Source organism: Muntiacus reevesi, chromosome 5 (assembly GCF_963930625.1).
Source record: "Muntiacus reevesi chromosome 5, mMunRee1.1, whole genome shotgun sequence".
NCBI classification, from domain to species: Eukaryota; Metazoa; Chordata; class Mammalia; order Artiodactyla; family Cervidae; genus Muntiacus; species Muntiacus reevesi.
This window is the reverse complement of record NC_089253.1, coordinates 121,825,053-121,852,619: the sequence shown is the minus strand read 5'-3', so window position 1 is coordinate 121,852,619 and position 27,567 is coordinate 121,825,053. Positions and strand designations below refer to the sequence as shown.

The following is a 27,567-nucleotide window of genomic DNA, read 5'->3' as shown; positions in this document are numbered from 1 at the left end:
AGGAATAGAATCTGTTGCCTGAGTTTTAGACACTTTATAGTTTTAAGAAATTTTTCTTATTCAAAGACAGCAAATGATGTATCAAAGAGAAGAGGGACCTGTGAAGTCATGCCTTAGTTTAATGCATATTTAAAGACTTCCCTCTTAGGGTCTGTCAGCCCTCCATGGTCACCCCCTGACTGTTTCAATATTTAGCCATCTCCAAAAGGATAAAGAAATAATTCATGGAAATGAGTTAAGAACTGTTTCTGTAGGTTAACTGTTGAATGAAATAAACAGTGGTAGAATTTAGTGGGGGGGGGGTGCGGAAATCACAGATACATGAAAAACTTATTATGGTTATTTTTAATTTTATATTTTTATTTATATTAGGATATTATACAATTTTCAAAGCTAACAACAGAGTCTTTAATATGTGTATTTGAAGCATAACAAAATAAAAGTATTTCACAAAAGTCCATATTACAGTACTATTGAAATATGAGGCATAAGATAATTATTCATTGGTGGGATATAAACATAATACATTCATTTTAAAGAAAAAACATTTAATATGAATAACATTTGGTTAAAATAAATATGCAGATGTTAACAGCAACACCTGAAGTGTATACGGATACCAGAATGGTGTTTTGTAATGGATACTATGTAGGACGCTAAGCAGTCATGAAGTGGCTGTCACATCTCACTGAACTCACAATCAGGGTCCGCTGCTGAGCACTTTATGTATACAGGGATACCCTTCGCTCACCATTCCTAGGCCTTGGCACATGAACCAAGGTCATCCCACCTTGTGCCCTGGGGAACTGGTACCAAAATTTAAATAAGGGTTAGAAATCAGATGTACCTTTCATTTTACTGTTCCTCATATCAAATCACATGTTTTATTTAATCAATACAAAATTTACTTATAAACAGAAATACAAAGAGAACATTTTATAGGTGATTATAAAAAATTAAAACTTCTAATCATCTTCATAATTCTTTGAAATGATCCCATTCAGAATTAAAATTTGTTTTGTGCACAGTGGTTTCTTCCAGAAAAATATGAACACTGAGATTAAAAAAAAAAAAAGATAAAATATCCAAGACAGAAAGTTTCCACATGTAGAAAACAATAATGGATTCCCCTGATCATTAAAATCTTCCCAATTTCCTTCTAGCAGATAGGTTCACTTAAAAGTTTAAATCTGCTTAGAAGTCCTATGAGGGGGTCCAGCTAATGGCTTTTAGATGGATGTATTTTTTTAAAGATTGCAAGAAAAACGAGCATATTTGTTTCAAATAGATGACATCTCATCTCCATCAGTCATATTACATTAAAATGAACACAACACTAAGGTCAACAGAGACAGTTCTACTCTGGAGACGCGTGTGGGGGTGCCGGGGGCCCAGCTGTCCCTGCGGTTCGGGATGCAGAGCCACCAGCTCTCCCCTGCCTGGCCTGGGATAAATCACCCTAATTCACAACTGACACCATAGCTGATTAAATTTAGAAAAACAAGGAGTAGACACTTTGCTTTGTACATTTTAAACGTTTACAAATGAAAGTATTCAAATGACTTTAAGAAAAAAACTTCTATGGAAAAAAACAAAACCAGCAGTTCTACGGGATGAGGGCAGGCGCTCTCTGAGCACGAGGGTGTCACGCTGGCAGGGTTACTGGGCGGATTGCGTGGTGGCACGGGGTCCTTAGCTGGTGACGGCCACGTGGCTGTGTTGGAGCGTCCAGGGCAAACGTCTCCATGACGGCAGGTACTGAACTCTTCCCGCTCCCGGAAACTACACTGCCTCGGGCGACTTTGGGCATGAATACAGTACTTGGCGAGAAGCTTCTCAACAGAAATGTTTAGCTCATGAAACTTCCGGCTGCAGGAGTGGCTGGTTCACTTGGTTAAACATATTCTAAAATTGCAACCTTGTCAGATGAGCTGCAACGGCACCAACGTTCACAGGAACAGGACAACACACACCCCTCTTCCTAACAAGACGAGGCGCGCACACACGGGGCAGCCCGAATTTTAAAAAGTTAAAAATGTTTTCCTTCCAGGAGGAGTGTTGGCATACCAAATATTCTTTTAAGGCTATAATGTTGTTAGAACATCTGAAACATTAGTGGATAAAACTCATGTACAATATAAATAGGAAAGTAACTTGAAGAATATAAAAAAACTTTCATAAGGGGACCAATCAGAATTTTAATAAAATCTATGAATAAAAACATGCTTATATACTATAGTGCACGATCATGAGTAGAGCATTTAAATTCATAAAGGAACTGAAATATAGTACTGCAGGATTATTCAAATAATAGTCTTCAAATGTACAAACAACAGCAAGAACACACAAAAAAGCCTTGGGCAATGTGCAACTTTGAAAATTACTATCACACCAGCCAAACAAATCCTTAACCACTTTTTAAATGGATTCATTTATACCATTTTAATGCAAGGAGAATATCAAAGATACTAAAATAAAGCAAAAAACTCTTCAGTGTCTGACTCACATTTTGTCCCCAAATCTTTTCACATTTAATAGTTGCATTTTGAATGTATAAGCTAAGGATTTTAAATTTCTCAAATAGTTCATGAATGAAAATATAGTTCATGTGTATATTCAGCTTTAAGAATTCTATTTGAAAGCTACAATGCTAAAAACTAAAACATCTACTTCAAACTTCTGAAAATAAAAGAGTCACAAAAGTTCGCAACTGTGTTCATCTCAGATGTCCACACATGACCGGAAAGCACACAAGTCACATGCTCGGTTACCGTCCTCGGGCTTGTGTGTCTGTCCCGATGGGGCCAAGCCAAGTCACCGGTGTTTGGCACTGAGAGTCTATCTGAACACGACTGGTGAGCACAAATCTTGAAATCATTCTAAAAATTCTTAGGCATTAAGAACCACTGTGTTGTCTGCTCTCCTAACATGCAATCTGACTATTCCAAAGTCATTGGGGCTTGCAAGAAGGTGACTTAAATTGGTACAAAATGAAGCTTAGATGAAAACTGGTTAAGGATTCAAAGCACGTTAGCTCTGAAGTAGGACTCTTTAACACCCAGGAGGGGGAGGTGCGCTTTGCTCAAGAACACTGGCGTGCGCGCCGGCACCGCGCTCCGCCGGCCGCGCTCAGGCGCTGGCGGTGCAGGCGTGCATCCGCTTGGCCACGTCGTACACGTAGGTGATGTCCGGCCGCTTCTCCGGGTCTGGGTTGATGCACATGTTCACCAGCTGTCGCAGCTGCGGACGAGAAAACACAACCTGCTTCAGGACCCACCCCGGGCGTGAGGAGCGGGAACTCGCTTCGCACAGCTCTGGGTTCACCAGGAATGTCCGTGTGCTGCTAAATATTTGGCTGGAAATATGTGTGACCGCTGGCAGTGACTTTAGTTAGTTGAAGGCTCTGAGAAGCATATTCACTGGGGAGTGTTCAGGTCAAGCGAAGAGCGTTCTCCGCAATATAGTGGCCTGCTGGTGGGTGACCTGATTCTCTCTGAGACGTCTGATCAGAGGACGGCAGTCACGGAGATAGGAAGTTTTAAACTCCAAGTCTCCCAGTTATTAATGACTCTACACGTTAGATCTCTACACATTGTTTGATCTAGAATTTACTACAACCACCTTCATTGTAAGTTTAAATTTTAATAACCCGCTTATTGTATATCTGAATTTACACAGAGAAATGTTTTTTTATTATAGTAAAAGCACTCCTTCAAACTAAGAATAATAAATTATAAGCAAGGTAAGTAACAAATAGTGCTCTAATTCTCAACTGTATGAAGTTGCACTTATGTCCTCATGTTATAGATGAGAGGACCGAGGTTTACTTATTTACATCACAGAAAAAAAGTATATTTCGATAAATTAAGAAAATATCCTTCCATCTGACCCTAGAGCCAATGAGTGAAGAATAGAGCACTTCATTCTTAATTCTAATTGCTGTGATTTATGGAACCACATGTCTTCACAATCTGGTCTTTCACAGGACAAGCCAAATCGAGAGGAAGGACCAGACTCCTTAGCATTTAAGTGCTGTGCTTCATCGCTCAGTCCTGTCCAAATCTTTGTGACCCTGTGGACTGCAGCCCTCCAGGCTCCTCTGTCCATGGGGATTCTCCAGGCAAGTATACTGGAGTGGGTTGCCATCCCCCTTCTGCAGGGGACCTTCCCAACCCAGGGATCAAACACAGGTCTCCTGCACTGCAGGCGGATTCCTTACCGTCTGAGGCACCGGGGAAGTCCTACATTTAAGTATGTCTTTAATAAACTACTCAAAACTCTGAAAACTTGCATTACTCTTTCTCGCCATAGTGGCACAATTAAATTATCAAATTACTATTTGATAAGTTAAATTATCAAATTACAGAGTTTTCAACTTCCACCAAGAAGATTTTTTCATCTGGAGGAAAAAGAAACTAATGCTAAAATCTGTGGGCTGAGTGTGTTAACAGCAGAGAAGCCCACCGCCAGCAAGAAAAGTCTGGAAGGAAGGTGTGTGTAAGGAGGCCCGCAGGGGACAGAGAGGGAGGAGCCCGTGGAAGCCCACTGGCTCAAGGCACTGTCTGGGGAGGTTTGTTTCTTCACTGATTCAGGACAAGGGCTGGAGGAGATGATGACTTGTAAGGATTCTTCCAGTGCTAACCCTCAGGTGATGCAATTCTATGAGAATGAAGCTTCAGGAGTCAGCTTCACATCTGGCAGTTCAAAGACCTGAGGCAGACCTACTGGGAGGGGCCGAGGATTTCGCGGTCTGTTCTCTGCAGTGGCGCAGGGGACAGCATTCAACATCCTGAAGGGCTGTGGCCGTACACAAGCCTTTGGGTTACAGGGATCTGAATCCGAAAGAGGTCGTTGGCATTTTACCCATTAAAATAAAAACAAATACATTCAGTTATAGACAAAGTAGAAGACTGGAGGGAAAATATTTATACTGATACTTATGTATAAAAAGACAATGCTTTCCAACAGGTTACCTAGTGGTCAGAAATTTTGTTTAGAGATAAAAACGATAAAAGGAGCAGAAAGGATAACTGTAGTACCCACATTCATTCCATTTAACCAAGATCCAAGCAGATGCAATAGCCGTTTTTTGACTGAATAAAAGTGCTACACCCTTCAGGCTGGTCAAGAAACCTTACTTTTCCTAATAATTCGGAACAGTGTTTACTTTCCAATTGACTGTAGCGGATGTTTGGCTCTCACCGCTTCTGCCACAAGAAGAAAGCAGCCAAGATTATAGATGCTCACCGTTTAATTTCAAAATCATGATCACTAGAAAGGAATGTCACTGGGTTAAGGTGTATCTGAGTTCCACTTAAGAGATGAGTTTCTGGGTTCTGAGAGAAAACGGTGGATACTGGGGGATAAGAAGTGGTCATCCAGAGGAGAGACACTAACATCTCAGGGACTTCATGCAGGTACTTGGAGGCTGGTCTGACTTCCAGTGGGTGAGCAGAGTGGTGAGACACTTCAGCTTCGGTCAAAGGTGTCAGCCTGACTTGCCGTTTAAATCAGCAGAACAGAACCTATCACTGCAGGTCCTTGTCAAGGAATACACAACAGTGGAGTGAATATTCAAAGGTTTGAATGTTCAAAAATGTGAATCCGAAGAGTATTGAGAGGTATAATACATAGCTCCTGTCAAACATGCTAAGAGCATGGGAATTTAGGACAGACTCAGTAAGAAATACAGCTCATCCTCATGCTGTTGTTTAGCCAACTCAGTGGTGTCTGACTCTGTGACGCCGTGGACTACAGCCCGCCAGGCTCCTCTGTCCATGGGGTTTCCCAGGCAAGAACACTGGAGCGGGTGCCATTTCCTCCTGCAGGGGATCTTCCCGACCCAGGAATCGAACCTGCGTCTCTTGCACTGGCAGGCAGCTTCTTAACTGCTGAGCCCCAGGGAAGCCCATTCATCCTAGTAACTTGGGATAAGCCAATGCTGGGTATATTACTCACAGACCCTTACAGGTGATATTCCCATCATAATTCAGCAGGAGAAAACTTCATCTTCTCTGAGGGACAGAGAAGGTACACTTCCCTCCTTAAAAACATGGTCTATCTCTGTTTCCTTCTAAACCAGGCAGACCTGCCACAGCCGCTCTGCTGGTCGGGAGGGAAGGTGTGTTTACATACCCTTCTCTCCTTGGTTCTGAACTTGACTTCTGTTTCTGTGTTAATAACCTCTAACCTGTGTCTTCTATTGTAAGTCAGCTCAAGTCCTTTCTGAAAAAAGGTGGACTGTAAGCATGGGAGATTTACCCAGGCCCGGATTCTTAGTTTGAGGGACGTTTCTCTGATATTTGACAACTATTGGTTGTTCTAAAGATACATTTCAGTAGACGTATTAACCCAAAGCGGGGGAAAGCCAGTTTCAATAGTCTTTTGGCAAAAGAAATGGGGAAAAAAATCCCACAACAAATAACTTACTACTTTTGTATTTCAAATGGCCACGGACCAAGTTTCATGCCTTTAACTAATAATTTGATTAAAAAAACGCAAAATTCACATGGATCCATGCACAGTCGCTTGTCACACCAAGTAACAGTTTTAAGTTCTGGAAGTAAGGTCACCTCTCACCCCCCTTTTAGTGTATACGAAAGGACAGTATCTCTGCGACATGGTAGAGTTACGTGTGCTTCTGACATGATGGAGACAAGGATAAAACAGTCGCCCACGCAGCAGAATATAGGAATGACATTAAGAGATAGCAGTCGGGGTTAACAGTCATTAATTAGAGGATGAGAAGAAAGTCTTCCCTTTGCTTGACAGTCTCCAGCCTTTAATTGTTAAATAGCTAAATGTGACAGGCTGACTCACTCAGTACTCTGGGCGCACTTTCTGCAGCTGGTGGACAGTCTGGAGGCCACACTGCCAAGATAGAGGTGCTCCTAGGAATTGGCAGTTATTTCTCAGTTTCCAGGGGACAACTGGAACCCCATCTCCTGAAGATGTTCAGATAAAAGGCATCTCTATGTGCCACGAGGTAACTCTGGGGCTTTGAAGCTGCTTCCGGTGCCAGAGCAGAGAGAGGACCATTTCCTGAAAGTTGCTGCTGATCTAGTTCTGCCCTTTCTCACAACTGGATCCAGCTCAGAAGCGCTCTGCAGGGTGGCGTGCAGGAGGCGACATTCCAAGGTCACAAAGGCGGTAAGGGGCCCCGCCTGAATCTGAACTGAAGTGTCCGGGCTTCAGACACCTGGCTTTTAACATTACTGCTCTCCTGCCCCAGGGAAACCCTGACCTGGTCTGCAGGTCCCCGCACAGCCACCTGTGCCCAAAGCGGGGTGACCTTCTGACAGGCAAAGGCAGGCAGGTGGGATGGCATCACCGACTCAATGGACATGAGCTTGAGCAAGCTCTGGGAGATGGTGAAGGACCAGGAGGCCTGGCGTGCTGCAGTCCATGGGGCTGCAAAGAGTCGGACGGGAATGAGAGACTGAGCAACAACGACAACAGGTGGTCTGACTCTCAAAAGATGCCAGCTCTGATGCTGGTTCACCTGGTTCCTAAAGTGAATGGGTCGCCCTCACAGTTCACAGCCAGCTCCGATCTAAAAACAGACCAAAAAATCTTCTCTAGGGTTCTGCCCAACATCAAGACAAGGGCCTTACATGATACAAAACAGTTCAGATTCATATTCTGACTAGAGTGGCCTCATTCATTAAAGTGACAGTGACTACCTCCAGAGAAAATGTACTTGAGTTTTCACATGGAGCCATTTTTTTTTTTAATACCAGGTTAGGAATTTACACAGTGACATGATGCATTAAAAAAAAAAAAAAAGCCTCTAAGTTTTCTATCAGACATTACATAATCAAAAAGGAATAATCACCTTAGTGAGCGCTCTCAGTGTTAGTCTTATATTTAAAAAAAAAAACTTTCTCTTCCTGCAAACAGCTGCAAGAAATTACTTTAAAAATTCTGAACGACTATCCAGCCTTTTGAAATAATTCTAAGTACTACATTATTAAGTATGGTTAATGAAGACATCTGTTCATATAATCACTTTTAAAAATTTTATATATATTCCTACATGTCAGGCTTTAATTTCTCATAATATTGTCAAGCAATCACTTGCTCAAAGAAATTTTGTGTTTGAATGGAAGGAATTAGCTTCCCATTTATTACTTTGTAGAAGCAATTCCCAAATCTGTGGATATTAGATTAATAAAAATGAACAGGAATAAGTAAAACATTTCATGTAAGTAAAGACATTTCACAGTTTACATTATCTCAAGAAAACTGTTGAATTTGCATTACTTTACACGTTTATAAAAACAAGTACTTTGTGTTGTTTTTAAACTTTTATAGAACAAGCTAAAAAATAACGTAAAAAATAAAGGTCTGAATTTGTAGGAGTCTTTACAAAATCAGAAGAAAAAACTTTAATTCAGAAGTTTAAGGGAAACTTAAAAAGCAACACAAACATTTAAATGAGAAAAGTCATATAAAGTAAAAATAAAATTAATTCCCTGACATTTCTAAAGGCTTATGAAGTCATAAGTCATATAGAAATAAGTGAATATTTTCAATAAAACAGAGAAAATGCTAATACAGTCTGATCGATATATCTCTGAAGAAACACCAAAGCATACAGGCTGGTACTAGGCATACTAAAAGGAGAGTGCTGACGGCCCCCACGGTCGGGTGATGAAGCATCGCGCCCAGCCGCGTCCAGGTGAAGACAGCGCGCGCCTGTGCAGCCTGGCCCGGGTCGGGACAGGCCCTCGACGGGAAGGCAGGCCCGGCTCCGGGCAGGGCTGCCCTCTGACCCGCGCCCGTCCCCTGAGGCCAATTACGATGCGCCGCCCCGGACACACCCCGTTCCCATGGAGCCAAGGACACACTGCTGCACCCCGAAGCGGGTCTACCGCATCCGCACACACTGGCTGCCGAAGCTGTAGAGTTTATACACAACACGGAGGCGGGCTCGAGGCGGAGGCCCGAGTGGCGCCAGGGACTGACTCGGGGGGCGCGGGAGGGGAGAGAGCCCTCCCGCACACCAGCCTCACGAGGGGACGCGAGGGCTTCAGTCCGCAACTGAAGATCACTCGGTGTCTCCTGAAACCTTACAGAAGCGCCTTAGAGAAAGCTAATGGTTTCACAGGATCCCAGAGGATGTGTGAAATGTAGGGCACCGCTTTGCATTCATCTCAGAGGAGCGAGTCCCCAGTGTCGCGTCAGAAGCATAAGTGAACAAAGGACCTGCTTATATATACTTTTAAGCAAAAATGAACATGCAAAGTTTAAAGATCTACTCTTACACGGCAACTCTGAGTGAAGGAAGGGGTCAACGGATATAAATGATGGGAGTATCAAACTTCCTAAAGCCGTTTCCAGGAAGGAAAATCAAACGCTCCTAGTAGTGTCTGAGGTAATATTAACTTCAATAAACAGTGGCAAGGTTATAGGTTATATTTAATGTTATTAGATGTCCTCCTACATTTTAAAGTAAAATATTCTTGGGACTTCCCTGGTGGTCCCGTGACTCCTCACTCCCCAGGCAGGAGGCGCAGGTTTGATCCCTGGTCAGGGAGCTAGACCCTGTATGCCTCAACTAAGACCTGGCGTAGCCAAAACTTTTTTAAGAAATAAAGTAAAATATTCTCATATCACTTAGCATGGATTACATAATTATAAGAACTAGAGAAATATTTGTGAAAACAGATGTAGTTCCAAATATTATTTGTGCCACACAGTCTCATTTATTCTTATAGAATGATTTAGACTGATCAAATGAATAAAAAGATTTGAATTTCAAAGTATACAAAAATAATCTGTACCTGACACTTTTAAAATTTACGTAAAGTAGCTCTTTTCCGAGCTAAAAAAAAAAAGTCATGTTTTTCGTTAAAGAGGCAACTTTCTTAAAAAGCCTCTTTAAGCGTATTCTGAATTTTACATATAAAGAGAAATCACTTGTAAGTGCCAGTTTAAAACACCAGTTATGGGGCTTCCCTGGTGGTTCGGTGATAAAGCATCCGCCGCCGATGCAGGAGGCCTGGGCTTGAGCCCCAGCCCGGGAAGATGCCCCGCGCCGCGGAGCAGCCAGGCGGGTGCCGCCCCGCGCCCGCCCGGGTGAGGCGCCCCGCGCTCCGCAGCAGGAGCCGCAGCGAGGAGGCGCGCCAGCAGCGCCCCTGGAGAGTGGCCTCCACCGCAGCTAGAGAGCAGCCCGCACAGCAAGAAGACCCAGCACAGCCGAAAGTGAGTTACGCGAAACGAAAAACCAGTTATGGCTTTTAAAGCTTTCATTCAGTACTTTCCTCAAGGGTAACCGTTTGGGAAATGAAGCCTAAGTAAAATTACAACACACTGTAAAACAGTTTTGTTTTTTGTTCAGCACAGCTATGGATCAATACTTCTGATACCTTATTTGAAACACGTAGTCGTTTCCACATATTCCAATATGTAAAAATCATTCCCGCCCTTCTGAAAAATCCCCTCCCTTTTTCCCTTCAGTGTGACGTGGCCGAGCCCCAACCAGGCGGAGGGGTGTTCTGAGCGAACCGTGGGCCCCAGGGAGGCAGAGCCGGGGGAGGCGGCGGCGGGGCTGGGGGCGAGGGCAGGGCCAGGGACCAGAGGCGCCCAGGAGCCGGGGCGGGACCACGCGTGGCCCCTGAGAGCCCCCTCGCCGCTTGCTTTGCCCCGGCACAAGCAGCGGATGCTGGGAGGCCGCCCTGTAGTCTAGGGTTCCTTCTGATACTGTCGGGTCCCTTTCTGCTCACGTGTGAAACGGGAATAATGCCGCAGACCTTCTTTCTCCAGCAGCAAAGTTCTTATGTGGGTGAAAGAAAATGGTGGTTTCACAAGCTGAAAAAAAACCCTCAGTATTCCAATTTTATTTAAAGCCATGTAAATATATTTATACTCTGCAATAACCTATAACTATCTGAAGTCAGTTTAGCTCAACTCAAAATATATTATTATTTTGTTACTCATATATAATAAAACAGAGCAAGGACCAAGCTTTTTAATCCTTATACTGTAAATACTCTGGGAAAAAATGTCAATACTTATCTAATTTCAAGAATAATGAAAATTCCATGACGAGGTATCACTTTACACTGGTTAGAATGGCCATCATCAAAAAGTCCACAGACAAGAAATGCTGGAGAGAATGCGGAGAGAAAGCAACCCTCCTGCACTGTGGGCGCGGGTGTACATGGGGGCAGTCACTATGCAAAACAGGACGCAGGGTCCTCAAAAAACAACTTCCAGGTGTCAAAGGGCAAAGGAAGGGGAGGAGGGGTCAGTTAGGAGTTTGGGATTAACAAATATAAACTATTGTACATAAAGCAGGTAAGCAACAAGGGTTTACGTATAGCACAGGGAACTACGAATAGTATCTTGTAACAGGTTATAATGGAAAAGCATCTGAAAAATATACATGCATATAACTGAATCACCCTGCCGTACACCTGACACACACTGCGTCAATCACAATGCTGCTGCATTTTTTTTTTTTTAAGGAATCATAAAAATGATGCTGGAAATTCTTACTCATCTGAGTGAAGTGGTAGGGAAGACATGTCCAGTGTGTACTGCTGAGCTGTTCCAGGGGGAAAAACCCTCCTCTCCTGCCTTTCATTTCTCTAACTTAAAGGGGAAAAAAAAAAAAAAAAGAAGAGAAAGAGACTGTGTCTAAGAAGGAAGAAAACATAATGGAAGAAGCAAGTAAAAAAGAAAGAAAAAAAAGATGATTTTGGAGGTGAACATTTATGAGACTCCATCCATTCTCTACTAGACCTTTTAGGTTGGTATTTTAAAGGATTGATCACATTATTTGAGAAGTAGTCTCATTAACTGAGTTTTAATAGAAACAGTTCTTTTTCTGTCTGTGGGCTGGAGATATAAAGCCACAAAACAAACAAACTTAATGTACAAAAAGAGAGGCATTAAATAATGTGAAAAATGATTACTGGTCTAATAATTCTAATCCCAAAATTTTATATATATATATATATATCCACACACACACCTATAAATAAAAGTAGTAAGAGCTACTAAATTAGCAAGCTTTCAAAAATACAACTATAAGATAACCACAAATACTGTATCCTGCAAAGATCTTTGTCATTTACTTTAATAGATTTAAAGTTACTAGTAAACAGATAAGCATTTGCCTAACAGTTCAGGTCAGGAGGCATTGTTATAATGACACCATCCACTTCATTAAAAAGATTTAACCATCTCACCATGTTCTAATAGGTGCTTAAATTTCTTTTTCACTCGTACTGTTTTCAAATCTTCAGATTCTCCCTACTCTATATTCTCAGACCAAGATCACTCTTATTCTCTCTACTCACTTCCATTTTTAACTTTCATCAGCAAACTCTTTACTCAACTTTTCAGAACTTCCTTCCAAACCTCTGTGGCACAATTCTCTCCAACTTTTCCTGTGTCTTTTCTATTTAGGCTAGCTAAGATTTTTTAATTAAAAAAAAAAGAAAAGAAAAGACAAATATATATTTTGCATGGTGTTAATGCTCAGATTTTCAGATATCGATTAAAAAGAACCAGCTCAATAAAGAACCACAGTGTGCACTTTCTCAATGACTTTCAATATAACTATTCACTATTTTTTTAATCTTAGATTTTCCTGAGATAATTTAGTAAACAAGAGTGAAAAATGCATAATTCTGATGATTACTCCAGTGTCTCCCAGAGAAACTAAACATTGAAGGGGAAAAAAATCTGTCTTATTTCCTAGTGAATGGAGATGGACATTCTATATATGATATAGCTTGTTTACAAGACTGAAAAAAATCACTTGCAGGTAGTATCAATAAAAGAAACATCACACCCCTGACCTGTCTTTTGAGTAATTTCTTCCTTACTACCTAGGGTTCTGTAAGAACATTTGCTCACTCATTCCACTGACATTAATTGGTTCATTCATTCTTTTTCTCATTTATTCCTTTAACTCACTTTCTCCGTTGACTGATCAATCACTGAACCTTTTTAGTGTGCTGGGCCCTAGAGACACACAGATGAAAAGCAGTCACTACTGTCCAGGCACAGGAGCTAGACAGGTCTGGAGGTGGAGCCACCGAGCAATGAAGACCAGGTACACATATGCGATGGAATACGACTCAGCCGTAAAGAAGAAAGTTTGCCATTTGCAACAAGATAGATAAACTTGGAGGGCATTATGCTGTGTGAATAAGTCAGGAAAAGACAAATACCCTTTAAAAATTGTGACTTACTATGTTGTACACCTGAAACTTACGTAATACTATACATCAACTATACCTCAAAGGAAAAAAAAAAAGGAATTATAAAGCAGTGTGACTGCCAAGGGAAGAGGGCCTGAGAAGTGGAGAAAGGGAGCAGGATGACTTTAAGGGGGAGGCAATGGCCAGGCTTTGTTCTAAAGAGGATGAGTCCACCTGATAGGGCAGAGAGGGCAGGGCATGTCAACAAGAGGAGACAGCGCCCACAGAAGGATGGGAATTCCTGGGCCTTCTGGGAGAACCTGCGTGCTGGAGCTCAGGAACGAAGAGAGGGTGCTGTGCCCAGAAAGCTGGGCAGCTCAACCCGGATCAGACTATGAGGGGCCAGGGGAATCAGGACTCCCTGGACACAGTGCATATTCAAAAACTGTTTGCTGCACTGATGTTAATTTCTTCATCACCAACAATTTTAGTTGCTGCTGTTTAGTCGCTAAGTCGTGCCTGACTCTGAGACCCCGTGGACTGACTAACCCAGCAGGCTCCTCTGTCCATGGGATTCTCCAGGTAAGAATACTGGAGTGGACTGCCGTTTCCTTCTCCAGGGGATCTTCCCAAATTACCAACAATACTAAATTTCATTAAAACTAAGACAGAGTTCAGGGAAAATATCCATCTTTTCAACCAACAATACTTCTATTGTTAAGTACAATAACTCCCTATCATACATGGATGAGACCACTACTAGAAAAGAATACTGATCACCAAAAGTCATAAAGCTATTATTTTAGGGAACTCTAAAATACACATTCTAAATATCAGTCATGTGTAGCTGAGATGTTTCAATCGAGAACCCTAATCATTTGTACATAATTACAGCAGCACAGTTCAACAGGAAAGATCTGACAGACAACTTTATTTTTCCAAAGAATACTAGCAATACTTCTCAGTTTTGGTTTCTAATGCTTAAGTGAATCTTTGTCTTAGATTATAAGAAATGAAAAATCCCAAGCTCTTAAGCTCTGAGCTCTTCCCCACAGAACACCCATATCTGGAAATAGACCTCGTAGAGCTCCTCAGGACGCCTACCAGTCGAGGCTGGTTGGAGGCACAGCTTTTATTCTCATGAACAAAAATGTTCCCTGTGTGTCTCCTCTTTGAGCAGGAGCCTTAAAAATTTAGCAGTAGCTAAATCAAACTGGTAAGCTTTCAAACAGGTATCTGGTGGGAAATTAATTTTGCTTAAAAGTTTCAATTTTCAAACAGATACAGAGTCTGTTGCCATCTGAGCTATAAAATTGGTACCTAATGGAGTGATCTTTTAATTAAAAGTTTACTGTTTAAAACCTTTATATTTCACTTTTCTCTGTTTCCTAAATTTTTGCCATACTAAAAAAAAAAATTAGACTTCTAAAAGATCTAAAAGGCATACTATATAAAGCAGTATTGAAGATACGGTTGAAGTATGGCAGTATGGTATCTGTTCAGGTTTTTTGCTACCATAAACTCTGAGTAATTATCTTCCAAACAAACCGAGTTCCTGCTTATGGAGAGAAAATATTTATCAGCACATCTGCACTTCAAAGCTCTTGTTCTGGGAACTTCTCTACCTAACAGAACAGATTAAAGTAAGATCATTAGTCTGTATTTTTTGAAGAATTAGGTTCCCTGTTTACCAACCTACTACAGCTTTCTGTTTTATTGCTGTGCGGCAGCAGGATTTACCAATCTGAGGGAACATACTAGCTTCTTTTGGTAAGTACATCATATAACGCGTTTTGCTTCATACCTCGTTTCAAGACTGGTAAACTATATGGAGGGAAGTAAAAAGTGGAATCTCTTTTCCTTTCCCAACTGTGAGACCTTCTTCTGTCTGGGCCAGACTTTGATATGTGCCCCTCGGCTGAGAACCCGCGAATCCAACTTCACACTTAGCTGCAGTGAAGTAGCCCTGCAGGCAGGCCGACTTCAACGAACCACCAGTGGCATCATCATTAAAATCCGGCTGGAGGTCGCCATGGTAACCGCCTGCTGAGGCTCCGCTGCTGCGCGGGCATCTCCTCATCAGCTACCATGTGAAATGCAAATGCAGACGGTCTGAAAATTAGTCAAGAGGAATAGCGGATGAGGATGCAGATACGTGAAATATTCATGCGCTTCGTGGAAGAGAGGAGACAGCGTGAATGACACAACAAAGAGCGGCCCCTGACACCCTCGCCATCATTCTGCACGACTGTTCACACCCTCCCGCGTTTGCGGGCCGAGAGTGCTAGAGCCGGTTTTGTGAAATGCCGTATTTATATTCCACACCCAAAATAGTAATTAAAAATGGCTAACATAATAATAGCATTAACATCAAATAAAGATAATGCTTCTAAAATTACCAGCGCTGTCTTGTAAGAGTTTATTCTAAGCACCTGAACACAAAAAATCCAAGTGTCCCTGATTATCAGCATCAAAACGATCAGGGGAAAAAAAGTACTTTCAACATCCTAGGACCATGAGTGCTTTTTCCATATGGTAAAAATTCTTTAGAGAGATTTTATTATTCAAGTTACATGGACTCAATCTTCCTTATATAAAACTAGAACCAACTGCATTTTGAAATAGAAAGAGTGACAAGACCAACTGAAAGGCGAACGTAATTGCTTCATTTTTTTCCCTCTGCCCCTTTCCATTTTCCTTGGGCAGAACCCCTGCTGCCCATGAGCAGGTCCCTGACACCGTGCTTTCTCTGGGTGGGTCCCCAGTGAGCTGTCCAAAGAATTATGTGAACACATTAGTTAACCTGAGACACTGCTATTCTGCAGTAACTCCTCAAATACTGGTAAAATCATGATGCATTAGTCAAAAGTGGGAGATGTTTTGTGCAGGAGAACCCTGGATGTCGGGTGGAGGCCAAAACAACTCATTTCAGTGGGTTTCCCAAAGCAAGCAAGGACCCCGCTCAGATCTTCAGTAGGTAACGTCTTCTAACATTTTCAGTTTCTTCAAAGGTACTTTGTTACCACGTCTACAGTGATGACCTCAAAGGTTTCCCACACTAATCTGACTGCAGAGGGGAGGTGGTTACAGGATGGGCCTGATGAGAGTAATAAGAGCGAGGATAAAGCTGAAGGAACAAGGCTGAGAGACACGCAGCTGAGAGATGTTTGCTTCCATTCTGGGAAAACGTGGGCAGGAGGGAGGTTCTGCCAGAAGAGGGAGTCAGAGCTGCTCTGAGACCGTGGACATGGGGAGGGACACTGGATGTGCTGGTCACCCAGAGCCTGGGCGCTGTGTCCAGGAGGCGTGATCAGCCACCGTTCCCATCACACCCACTGTGACACTGCACGTGGTGTGGGGTTCCTCTCCATGTGATGGATGAACTGTGGGCAACTCTTTTAACAGCCAAGCCTCTGAGAGAATGAAGGTGTTCTCTCTGCCACCTACACTCGGCATGTGCATCATGGGATAGAGAAGGGCCCAAAATAAAATGCAAGCATTAGCAAAATGAACAACGTGGACATACAAACTAAAAGATGACTTACTTCCTCTGAATAGTGGTCTGAAGGGAGAGGCGGGTAGTCACACTGCTCTATCTTCTTACACAGCGAGTACAGGTTCATCTTGTCGCCATAGAAAGGACTCTGTAACGCTGCCATCTGCAAAACGCTCCCAATGAAACTGATACACTTACACGTTAACTTTAAAGGAGGTTTCATCGAGCATATGACACTGGAGGGGAGGGGATAATTACAAACATTTTAAATAAAGTTCTCCAGGCATTTGGCTTTTCATGAACATCCTTTTCAGAGAATTACTTCATAAGTCCTAAAATGTCTTACTTCAATTTTTGGTTATTATTTTTAACATTTAAACTTTCCTAGAAGGGAGAAATGGTTAGCACAGAATTATATATACACACCCACACACACTTAGGCAGCGTTAAACAGTATTACAAAAATAACATAACTTAGGACTCTTTGTAAATACAGTGCAATAGGAACAACTAGTGTATCTCACGACCAGACAAACATGAATGGTATAATATCAACCATTCAATGGTTAAAATACAACAAAAATGAAACGAGCTAAAACTGCAATATAATCCAGCAATGGTTTAGGGAACGGTACACATAGCATTTTATCTCAGGACAGTCTCTGCAGGAAAAGGGTATTCCGAGATTAAAAAAATGTCCTCTCAACCTGAATGATCTAACTGATACTTAAACTAGTTCACAGTGAATTAGAACTCCTTTCCTTTTGTGACAATGTCTCAGAAACACTAAACGTGCTCAAAAGCCCTAGGAGTTGTGGCCACTAATTCAAGGCATCCAAATGGGATTTTTATGCAGGGGAAAAGAAAAAAACACACTCAAAGAATGAATGACTTTAAAAAAGACATTATCGAATTCAACTTTAAGACCAGGTTCTAACCTGACATTTCAAGTGCGAGCAAGGACTGCGGTAAGCGGGGTTACAAACTCAAGATTCAATTGAGGATGTTCGCCTCCTGTTCAAACCTCCTAAATCTCTGAACCGCAGCAGCATGACTACAACACGGAGTGCAAGGCTGCCCCCAAGTCAGTCACCCTTTTCTACATGTGCTAATAAGTTTGATTTTGGAAGGACAATGTGTACATTCCCCAGACAGGCTGGGCGTGCGTGCAACATGCTGGGCCGAGCAGGGCTCCTCGGTGGGCGTCAGCGGGGATGGGACGAGCTGAAAATGGCTCTCATCTGTCGGGGCTGCAGCAGAGCTTAACTCCTTCCGGGCCTGGACCGCGGGGCTGGGGGATGTGGGCCCGTAGAGCCGCCCCCCAGCTCTTCGCTACAGCTCCTGCCAAACCACCTTCAGAAGAGGTGTTCCCCACGACGAGGAGAAATCCCCAAACCAGGTGTGTGTCCCTAAATGTGTAAAACGCTCCATCCGAGAGGACATTTCCAGAAGAACGGTTACAATAATAATTACATCTTCTGTTAAGATAGGAGGACACTCTGTGATAAGACAGAATCTTTTAAGATGTCCCCTTAAAAAAAAATAGATTGTGTGTAAACTATTGTCTCCTTGTGTTTGCAAAAACCCTAAGTAAATGTACGTGTGTTCGTTATCACGTGCCAGGAGCTCATTACAGTACTTTTGTCTCAATACTGCAGTGTTAAAAAAAAAAAAATCTGAACGTCCCCTAAGGAGTTAAACAGGAATAGTATATTTTCATGCATCTCCTGCTTTGACAGATGAAAAATGTCAACTGTCCTGTTTTTATTTTCAAGCTTTTGCACTATTCATCTGGTTCATTAGTGCATCTCGATGCTGCCCCTGACAGCTGCTCGCCCTCTCCTCCCAGCAGCTGAATTTTTCAGGCTAATTTGATCCTCCACACTGAGACGATCGCTAGAATGATTGACTTGCTCCCTGACCTCCAGGGTCCGACTTCCCTGATTAGTATTCTGGGGGTGTCGGAGGGACGAGGGCCCACTGTCTGTCTTCGGGGCTGGTGGCAGCTCTCTCTTTTTTTTTGAACTGTAAGCCACCAACCTACAACCCTGGAAGGATGCGATTGCTGCACTGAACAATAAAGGAAATGTGTAAAACCTACTTTTCCATGTAAAGGTCCGTGTAGCAAAAGCAGAGCATCTTGATTTTAATTAGTAAAGTCTACTTTGTTGCATATCAATTAAAACTGTACTGCCAGTTTTTTGTGTGTGTGTGTGTGTGTGAGGTTTCAGGAATATTTGAAAGTCTAATTTGCTGAGTTTAAATTACATTTTCAAAAAAGGGTTCCCACTCCTTCGTTGTGAATGGTAAAGTCTTAGTGGGATACAATAGAAAATGTCTAGGAGATGCTATGGCCAGTTTTCTTAAAGATAAACTTCTGGGCATTTTTTATTGACATTATATTAGAAAGAGATACAACATCAAAGTAAATTAAATCCTTAGAAGAAATTCTAGTTCTTCTCAATGACTTGCATAGAACAATTGGGAAAATACTCTGAGCTGAAAACTAATGCCAACACATTAAATACTTTCACTCAAAATCATTCCCAACACATAATACGCATGAATGTGGGAGCATCCAAAGAAATAATTTTTATTTTGGTGATCATTTCAAGTATACATAAAAATGGGACGCTGCCTCTCAAAGGCAAATTCATAATGTGAAGGATTATTCCAGTTTTGACACGGGAATCTGCTGGTCCTAAAAGAATTATGCAGACTTCTCAAATAACAACTGAACTTTTTCTTTTTCATTGCTAAATTTACTCTCCTTAGTGGAAACCAATTTGCAGTTTACTTTGAGGTATATAAAGGGAAAATGTTGCTTTGATAATTTATTAGACTATGGCCTGAAAGAATCTAAGGTTGCCTAAATAGGTATAAAATATTTTAAAATGTACAAAGTGCCTTTTAAACTTTACAATAACAACATAGTCAAATCAGTGCAATACTGTATGAAATTATTAACAGAATATAATATTACTGAGCATAAACCTCTTTTAATCTCATGTGAACAGTGAATACAAACAAAAATGTATTTTATTCTATCACTAATTCATAACTTTTCTTAAAAAAATTATCCCAGGGATGTTATTTAAAAGCTCCTAAGTGGTTGTTATTTTAGTAGGAAGAATACAATAATCTCAGGTTCCTTACATTAAGGAAGTCTGACCTTCAATCTGCAAACAGTAATTAAAGATTATGACACACATTTTAAAAAGCCTTTTGATGCTCTACTTCCAAGTAAAGGTGGAACAATTAAAATACATGATGTCATCATATTTTATTTAAGCCAGAAAGGCAGGAGACAGAAAATAGTAACAAATACACTGGTTTCTATCTATCCACTTTAGACTTCCTTTCTATGTCTTAAAATATGAAAAGGATTCCATGTATTATTTTCCTTCATTTTATTTTATTAAAAGAGTTACCGAGATGTAGGCTAATGTTTAGTGAACAGCACTGACTAGAAGCCCACATTCTGAAGAAAATTACCATTCAATTAAAGAAGTCCCTAGCTTGAGCCTTCTCTGACACCATTACTATATAACGAGAATAAAACATGCTCATAGCATGCTTTCTTCTATTCACCCAAATTGTCACACTGCAATACTTGCTAGAGGACCTGTCTACATAATTCCATCTTTCTTTGATAAATTATCACCAGAACAGTTGAGAGAATTTCATCAAGCTTTACCAATACAAAGTGTTACTCACAGAAACTAAACTAAGTGATAACCTAGAAGAATTATCTCTTTATAAACTATCCTGAAAGCTGAATTACTTTACATAAAAGTTTAAAAAAATTGATAAAGATATTTATCATGCTTTCATATTTTAAATCCATTCCATTGTCATCTCTCTAGCTATGCATGGGCAAGTTTTTTTTTTTTTAATAGATGTTCAAATGTATATTTTTATAAGATTATGCAGCAACATTATATTAACATAAAAACATTTAAGAAATTAAATTTCGATCAAAAGGAAGCAATTTAAAATTATATTAGAGAAAATAAATGTGTAGAAATGTGTAGTTACTAAACTACATTATAAAACCAGTTACTAAGTCAATGAATTAACTTCCTCATAATTAAAAAGCTAATTCTTAAACATCACCTAGAAAAAAATTAACTATATACTAAAAGGACAGGGGAAACACATTCCAGTAAGTAAAAGCACTTGAGTGTACCAAACTTATCAGCATTACCTACCTCATACAGTAGACAGCCAAGGGACCAGATGTCAGACTTGAAGTTGTACCCATTTTCGTGTATTCTCTCTGGAGACATGTAATAAGGTGTACCCACTGCAAAAAGAAACCAGACATAACAAGAGGAGGATAAAAATGAAGATGCAGCTGTGGTAAGAAATTACATCCAAAATTTTAGATTAAAATGTCATCAAAATAATTAAGATCAGAAAACTGTTCTGGGGCATACTCCAGAACCTTTAAATTTCCTTTTTCCCCTGATCGTGAGCAGCACATTTACATCTGTCCCACATTAAAAAGGGGGAGGTGAGTGCCACTTTATTTTATTTCTTTAATTCAGGTAGAGTCTAAGGAGCACAGAAGGAATTCTAGCAAAATCTACTAAGTGGCTCACATTGGTTTCATTTCTTAATTTTTATAAACATGGCTTGTATGTCCCAAATAATCAAGCATGACAACATGGCGATTTTAAAATACATAGTAATACATAACAATTGGTGGAGTGTGTATAAAGCATACCTATCAACTTTTACAGAAACATCCCTTAGAATACTGTTGTGACTCTTAAAATTACAAATTATATAGTCACCAACCGTCAGAACCGTACTTAACTCCCACTTTAGAAAGACTAAAACAGAATTTTGTATATCAAAGGGTTATATAATAACATACGTGAAAAGGTCAGTGACATCTCTGGAAGAACGTCTCAGACTGTTACTACTGAGACCTTTATAGACACAAGGTGCCCTGGATAATTTGGGGTTTGTTTTGATGTTAGCTTATTTTGAATAAACTTTCTTTTTAATATATTTAATATTTATTAAATGTCTTAAATAAGGCATTCACATTAAATTTTCAAGGGCAGAAATATTTAAGTAACTTTTGAAGGGAGAATCTTAAAATCTCAAACTTAGATGGCTATTATTTCACCATCATTTTGCCTAAGGCTTTTTGCCAAATAGAAAATCGAAGTCTGAGAACAATATTTAGAAATCTTACTTGCTTGAGGCAACAGCTACCAAACTGTGCTAATACTCACAGAGAAAAGCTCTTTCCCCCTCTTCTACCAATTGTTAAGAACCCCCTAGGAGTTCACAGTAAATCTCGTGAGGCTGTAACTCGGGATGCTCAACAGGGGTGTTGGGGTAGAGGCAACAAGGATGGACCCAACGAAGTCAAGGCGCCGTGCTCAAACACATCTCCTCCACAGGGACGGCGTTACAGGCGCCGGGGCGGAAACGACACTGGCTAAAAGGGGAAGACACCACAGAGCCACCCCTGCACGGGAAATCCTACCGACGCTGGAACCCCTTTTTCAAACTACGGATGGCCTTAGTCAGAATGGATGGAAGGGGAGGTATTCATAAAAATTAGGAAGTGAAAAAAGGAGTGTGCAAACAGGAGGATAAAACTGAAATAAAGTATGACACGTTCGGATGCTATCAGAGGCAGACAAGACATAAACGATTTAACTGCAGCATTTCCTGTGAAGACGCGTAAATTTGCCGATTCCCCTCGGGAGGAGAAAAGCCAGACAACCTGTGGAAACGGCTGGGTGTGAAGAACGTGCAGTACCCCAGAGGAGGACACACACTCGCTCCGCGGCCCCGGGAGCCGCGAGCCCTCTGGCCCGTCGTGTGGGCTGACTGGACGCGCGCGGTCAGCGGAGGCGGCGGCTGTGCCTCAACTCCCGGTCCAGGGCCCGGCGCGGGGGGCCGTGACCCGCGGAGAGGGGCTCCCCGGAATCCACTTGGGAGGCGACGGGAAACAGTGAGGCGTGAAGGTTCAGGGTTTACCAGAGGCGAAGGTGATTAGCTCAGGGAAATCTGCTGATAACCTCAGGGGTCTGAGGAGAGTGCAAGGTGGATGAAGAAACGCTCGCGTTTGCCCTGGCATCACACCTGGACCGCCGCACGGGGCCCACACGCCGCCGCCGGCCCTCGAGCCCAGGGGCAGGGAGGCCGGATGACGGCAAGGGCTCCAGGACACTGCACCGGAGTCGGCGAAGACCTCAAAGCAGAGGACTCGCTTCCGGGGCGCTGCGGGGGGTCACCCGCAACGGTCACGCCCGCAGCCCACGCCGCGGCTTCCGCTCGACGCTGGTTCTCCCGCACGTCACGTCGGAAGGAGCCAACTCTGCCGATAAGCCACCAGTAGCACCGCACTTCTGCCAGAATGCCTCCTCCTTCCGTTCTGTGTCCTGCTCCCACCTCAGAGCGGAAATCTGAGCGACACCCCAGGTCCCGGGGCGTCGGCGGCAGTGAGAGGAAGGCTGCCTCCCGCATGTCGGCGCCGAGGGGGGCGCTGCTCCCCGCCGGGCGCCCTGTCCTGCACAGCGACCTGAGCACAGGCGGGGTCCCTGCCCAGCAAGGACCCACCCTCGCCCCCTCTACCTGGCAGGGAGCCCGCAGAATTCAAGCACTAGGAGAAGGTGAGCTGCGTTGAATCTCCATGTTTCAAACTTAATGAATATATGATTATTTCCTAAAAACCCTTCTTAAAAAAAAAATCCTGACAGCTGTGCTGCCTCCAGCATGTGGAGACTCCCTAACAGCTGTACAAGGCGAGGTGCGGGGGGACGGGAGGCGTTAAAGCCGCCACGCGACCCCCGGGGCGCGGAGGCGCCTCAGAGCGCGGGACGCGCGGTGCCCGCGTCTTTCCACCTTGGGTGACCGCCCGCACGACGGGAATGGAATTCACCACAGCAAGTACGTCTGTCATCTCCACCTCCCGACATGAGGAGAAGTGAGGAACGGATGATAACACCATAAAAAAACAGAAAGGCCGATACCACACAAACATTGTTAAGAAATGAAAATGCTATCTGACCTTTCTTTAAAACATATTAAGACAGTCATTCAAATATATATATATAAAAGTTTTCATTACGTTAATTGACTTATTCTAGCTATATGAGAAGAGTTTTACACGGAAAGCACTCTATTAACAATAAATACGTTAGAAAATGTATCCCTGTACAAATGAAGACTGATGTTCACAAGTTCTACAATATGTTAAGAGAGCCAAAGAATTCTGTTAAACTGCTATTACAGAATATATGACTAAAATAGTTAATAACTTACATTTCATCAGAATAAGTTACATACAGAATTTTCCCAATAGTTTAGCTAAACATTTAGCACTGCCATTGCTGCAAAGACTTGAATGAGAAAAAATGACGTAACCACTGAAACGTTTTTTTATACAGTTAGATCTGGGCTGCTATTTTTCTGTTTTGTTTAAGGGAGGGAAGGAAAAACCAGTCAGAGGTCAGGAAGTATGTTTCACATCTTACCTTTGCCACGAGCTAGCCAGGACCTCTAAAGTCTTCTTTCTACTCACTCACCTCATCTGTAAGATGCAGTGATGAGGAAGATGAGCTCATTTCTGAGATCCCTTTGCTCTAAATTCTGTAGCACTCTTAAAAACCCTACAAATGCCCATACAAAAAGTGAAGTGGAGAAAAGTAATATATTCCTATTTTAAACTATCACCTAGGACAGCTGACTAAGTCGGGTACAAACAAGCAAAGTCAGTGTAGAAATGTTGCTTCTTAGAATAAACTGCAGAAGAGAAAGCTTTGAACATTCCTTGTTGGGAAAACTGAAAGGACACAACTCATCTTAAACATCAATTTGATTTAAACATGCGTGCGCACCCCCCCACACACAACTTCAGGGAATAGGAATTAACTTTCATTTTTTCCTTCATACTCGTATGTCAGCCCAGAAATTATGTTGGCAGACTTCATGGAGAGAGGCCAAATTTACTTAATTGTAAGGAATATTATTTCAGGTCAGTACAGAATGTCTCAGTAGTAGATCAATATTTCTTCTATGAAAGACATTTATTAAATAAATTTTTATTCTTTCCAGTGTAACTAATAACATTTAAAACCCAGATAATTTTACAGTTACTGTTTCTCTGCTCCAGGCACTGTGTTAAATGGATCACATGTATTATCTTGTTGAGCTTTCAACAATGTTTATCAAGGCCCCCTGCACCATTCAAGGTGCTGGCGAGACAGAAGTAAACAGGCCAAGCCCCTTGTGGGGCTCACTGTCTAGAGAAATGGGGGCCATTTCATGAGATATTCCCACTATTATCTTGTTGTAGGGAAGATGCATAAGGAAGTCAGGTAATCTGCCAAAGGTGACAAAGCCAGTAAGGTATGGACCTAGAATCCAGCCAGATTGTCCTGTCCATTGCATTTCAACAGTTATTTTGTCAAAAGTGACCACTGTGAGGTGGTGAGCATGAGGACCACTGTGAAACATGACTGGGAAAAAAAAAATCTGAATCTTTCCAAATTAAGAAGCAGAGAACTCTTCTACAAGTTTCAGCAAGTACACACGAAAGGCCACGGGTGAGGGTCAGGGATCAGTGCTTCTCTGCAGCTCCTCTGCTTCAAATAAATACTTGTGATGGTAGTTGAGAGGTTAACCATGCACAGTTTACAATTAGGTAACAGCTTCCTCCCAGCGTGATGATTTACGTCAAGAAAGGACTGAAAGTTAAATAAACCAGTGCAAGTAGCCTTCAATACTGACCCAGCATATGCTGTCTTTACGGCTCCACCCACACTGAACTGAAGGTGACCAGCCAAGGAGAGCCCACAGAGAGGCGCGAGGGAAGGTGTGGGAAGTGGCTGCAGGTGGCACCTGGCACCAGAGAGGAAACTGCTTTCATGCCTGGCTCAAGAGCACTAGTTTCCCAAGTTGCAACTGGAGGATGTGTCGCCCTCGCAAATAGTGTGGGGAACATGAACTGTACACTCAAGAGACCCCAGTGTGAAAATTCTGAGGCTGGCTGAACGGTGGCCATGCGTTTACCCTGCTGGCAACATCACAAAATCAGAGAACCATTGTCTCATTCTGAATGGCAAAGAGGAGTTCAAACAATCCTGTAACACAAACAACAACAACATCACAATTACCCCCAAGGGGTTTCAAATATTTGTCCAGCATGAGGACCAGTCTCAGAGCATTGTAGCCAGCGCTTTGTAAAAACCCCTTCCATCCTCGGGAGGTGCAGCAAGCATATATGATAACTAAATCACACATGTATACGCAAAAAGAAAATTCTCCATCTTTGCTCTTCTGGGAGACATTAAGAAAGCAAGTAAAGTGCCATATTAGAACATGATGAAGCCTTTTTTTTTTCCCCTTCTTTTCACCAGAACAAGCAGTGAGACAGGAAATATTTCACTGTATATAATAAATGCAACTTTGGTGCAAATGGATTTGCCTGAATAACAGATAACTACTCTTAATTACTTATATATACCTTTGGAGTACATGATGTGGTTATATTTCATGGCAGTTTAATTTCTCTAAGTTTTGTTAAAATTACTTTCTCTTATATTCCTGTCCATGATGTACTCAAAAGTACAAAGGGGAGATACCCCCTGAGAATTAAATAAGCATTTAATTAAATAATTTAGAAAATTAAATTAAATTAAATTAAAATTAAATAATTTAGAAAAACAGAACTATTAATAAATTAATAGTAATGCTAGGAAACAACTTTCTTGCTAGAAACTTTTATTATGACAAGTGTGGTATTTGCTCCCTTGAAAAATAAATGTGTGTCACCAAGAAAGGTCTATAATTTAAAAAAGGTGAAATTCTAACGCTAAAACATCTGCCTAAAAAAGAAAGCACTTAATTTCAGTAATAGAAACATCGATTGAAGCCTCTGACCAAAACCATGTCACCTCGTCAGGTTTTAGGGGGAAGACTGTCAAGTGAACTAGACCAGGGAGCAGGCGGATCTCCACCCCTGGGGTCACACCCGTGTGCATCATGTCACATGGCAAAAGGGCTCTGCAGGGGGGGAGGTGATGGACCCGAAAACAGGGAGACCCGGGACTGTCCGTGCCACGTGCAAGGGTCTACACCTGCCATGCTGGCTGTGAAGATGGAGCAAGGAGGTGGAGGTCACTCCCACAAGGGTTGCTGCTAGTAGCTGACAGGCATACTCAGGTGACACGGGCAAGGGACAGGGGCCTTGGTCCTGCAAGACCAAAGACCTGGCTTCCCACAACCTGGAGAAGTCTCCCCTTGAAACTCCAGAAAAGAGAGCAATTCCACAGACGGCTTGATGGCAGCCTAGGGAGAGCAATGCTGGAATCCTGACCCATAGAACTGTAAAAAGCGTACATCTCTGTTGTGTTAAGCCACTGCATCTGTGGGAACTTGTTAGGGCAGCAGTAGGAATCCGACACGAATGCACTAATGATTCACACACCGCCTGGGCCAAGCCCACGTGCTGAGTCAGCTGCAGGCCAAGAACCCGCCAGGCGCTGGGGGAGGCGGAAAAGCTTGTGACCTGAAGCATCCATGACCTCTGAGCTCACTGGACAGTCTGGGGGGGAGGTCAGTTCGGTCTGTGAGGGCTTTTTCTTGGGGGGGTGGAGGGAGAAGCCAGTATATTTACCATAAGACAAATGAAAGGATAAAATGACCATGTATAATTTAAAAGCACACTGGCTGTTCACTGACTGCTAAGGACCCTAAACCAGGTAATCACAACCACTTTAGAGACTTGAATTAGAGACACAGAAGAGAAAGCAGGTCACATGCTACATGGCACTCAGTTCACAGCTGATGTGCAAAGCTGGGTAAAAACAATCTTTATTATAAACGTTTTAAATTGGCCAAAATAAGGTTCCCATCATGTGGATGAAGCACAAGCTGGAATCA

At 42.2% G+C, this 27,567-nt stretch overlaps 1 protein-coding gene across 2 annotated transcripts in view; it reads right to left on the bottom strand.

Moving 5' to 3' along the window:
• Positions 1-330: 330 nt before the first annotated feature.
• Positions 331-27,567, bottom strand: part of NEK7 (NIMA related kinase 7) — a 139,120-nt gene continuing 111,883 nt past the window's right edge. For both annotated transcript variants that reach the window (XM_065936324.1, XM_065936325.1), the window contains exons 8-10: positions 20,865-20,959; positions 16,703-16,816; positions 331-3,240 (exon numbers count right to left, since the gene is read on the bottom strand). In XM_065936324.1, coding sequence (XP_065792396.1) covers positions 3,130-3,240; positions 16,703-16,816; positions 20,865-20,959 — 320 coding nt within the window. In that variant the 3' untranslated portion in view covers positions 331-3,129. The remainder of the gene's footprint in view (positions 3,241-16,702; positions 16,817-20,864; positions 20,960-27,567) is intronic.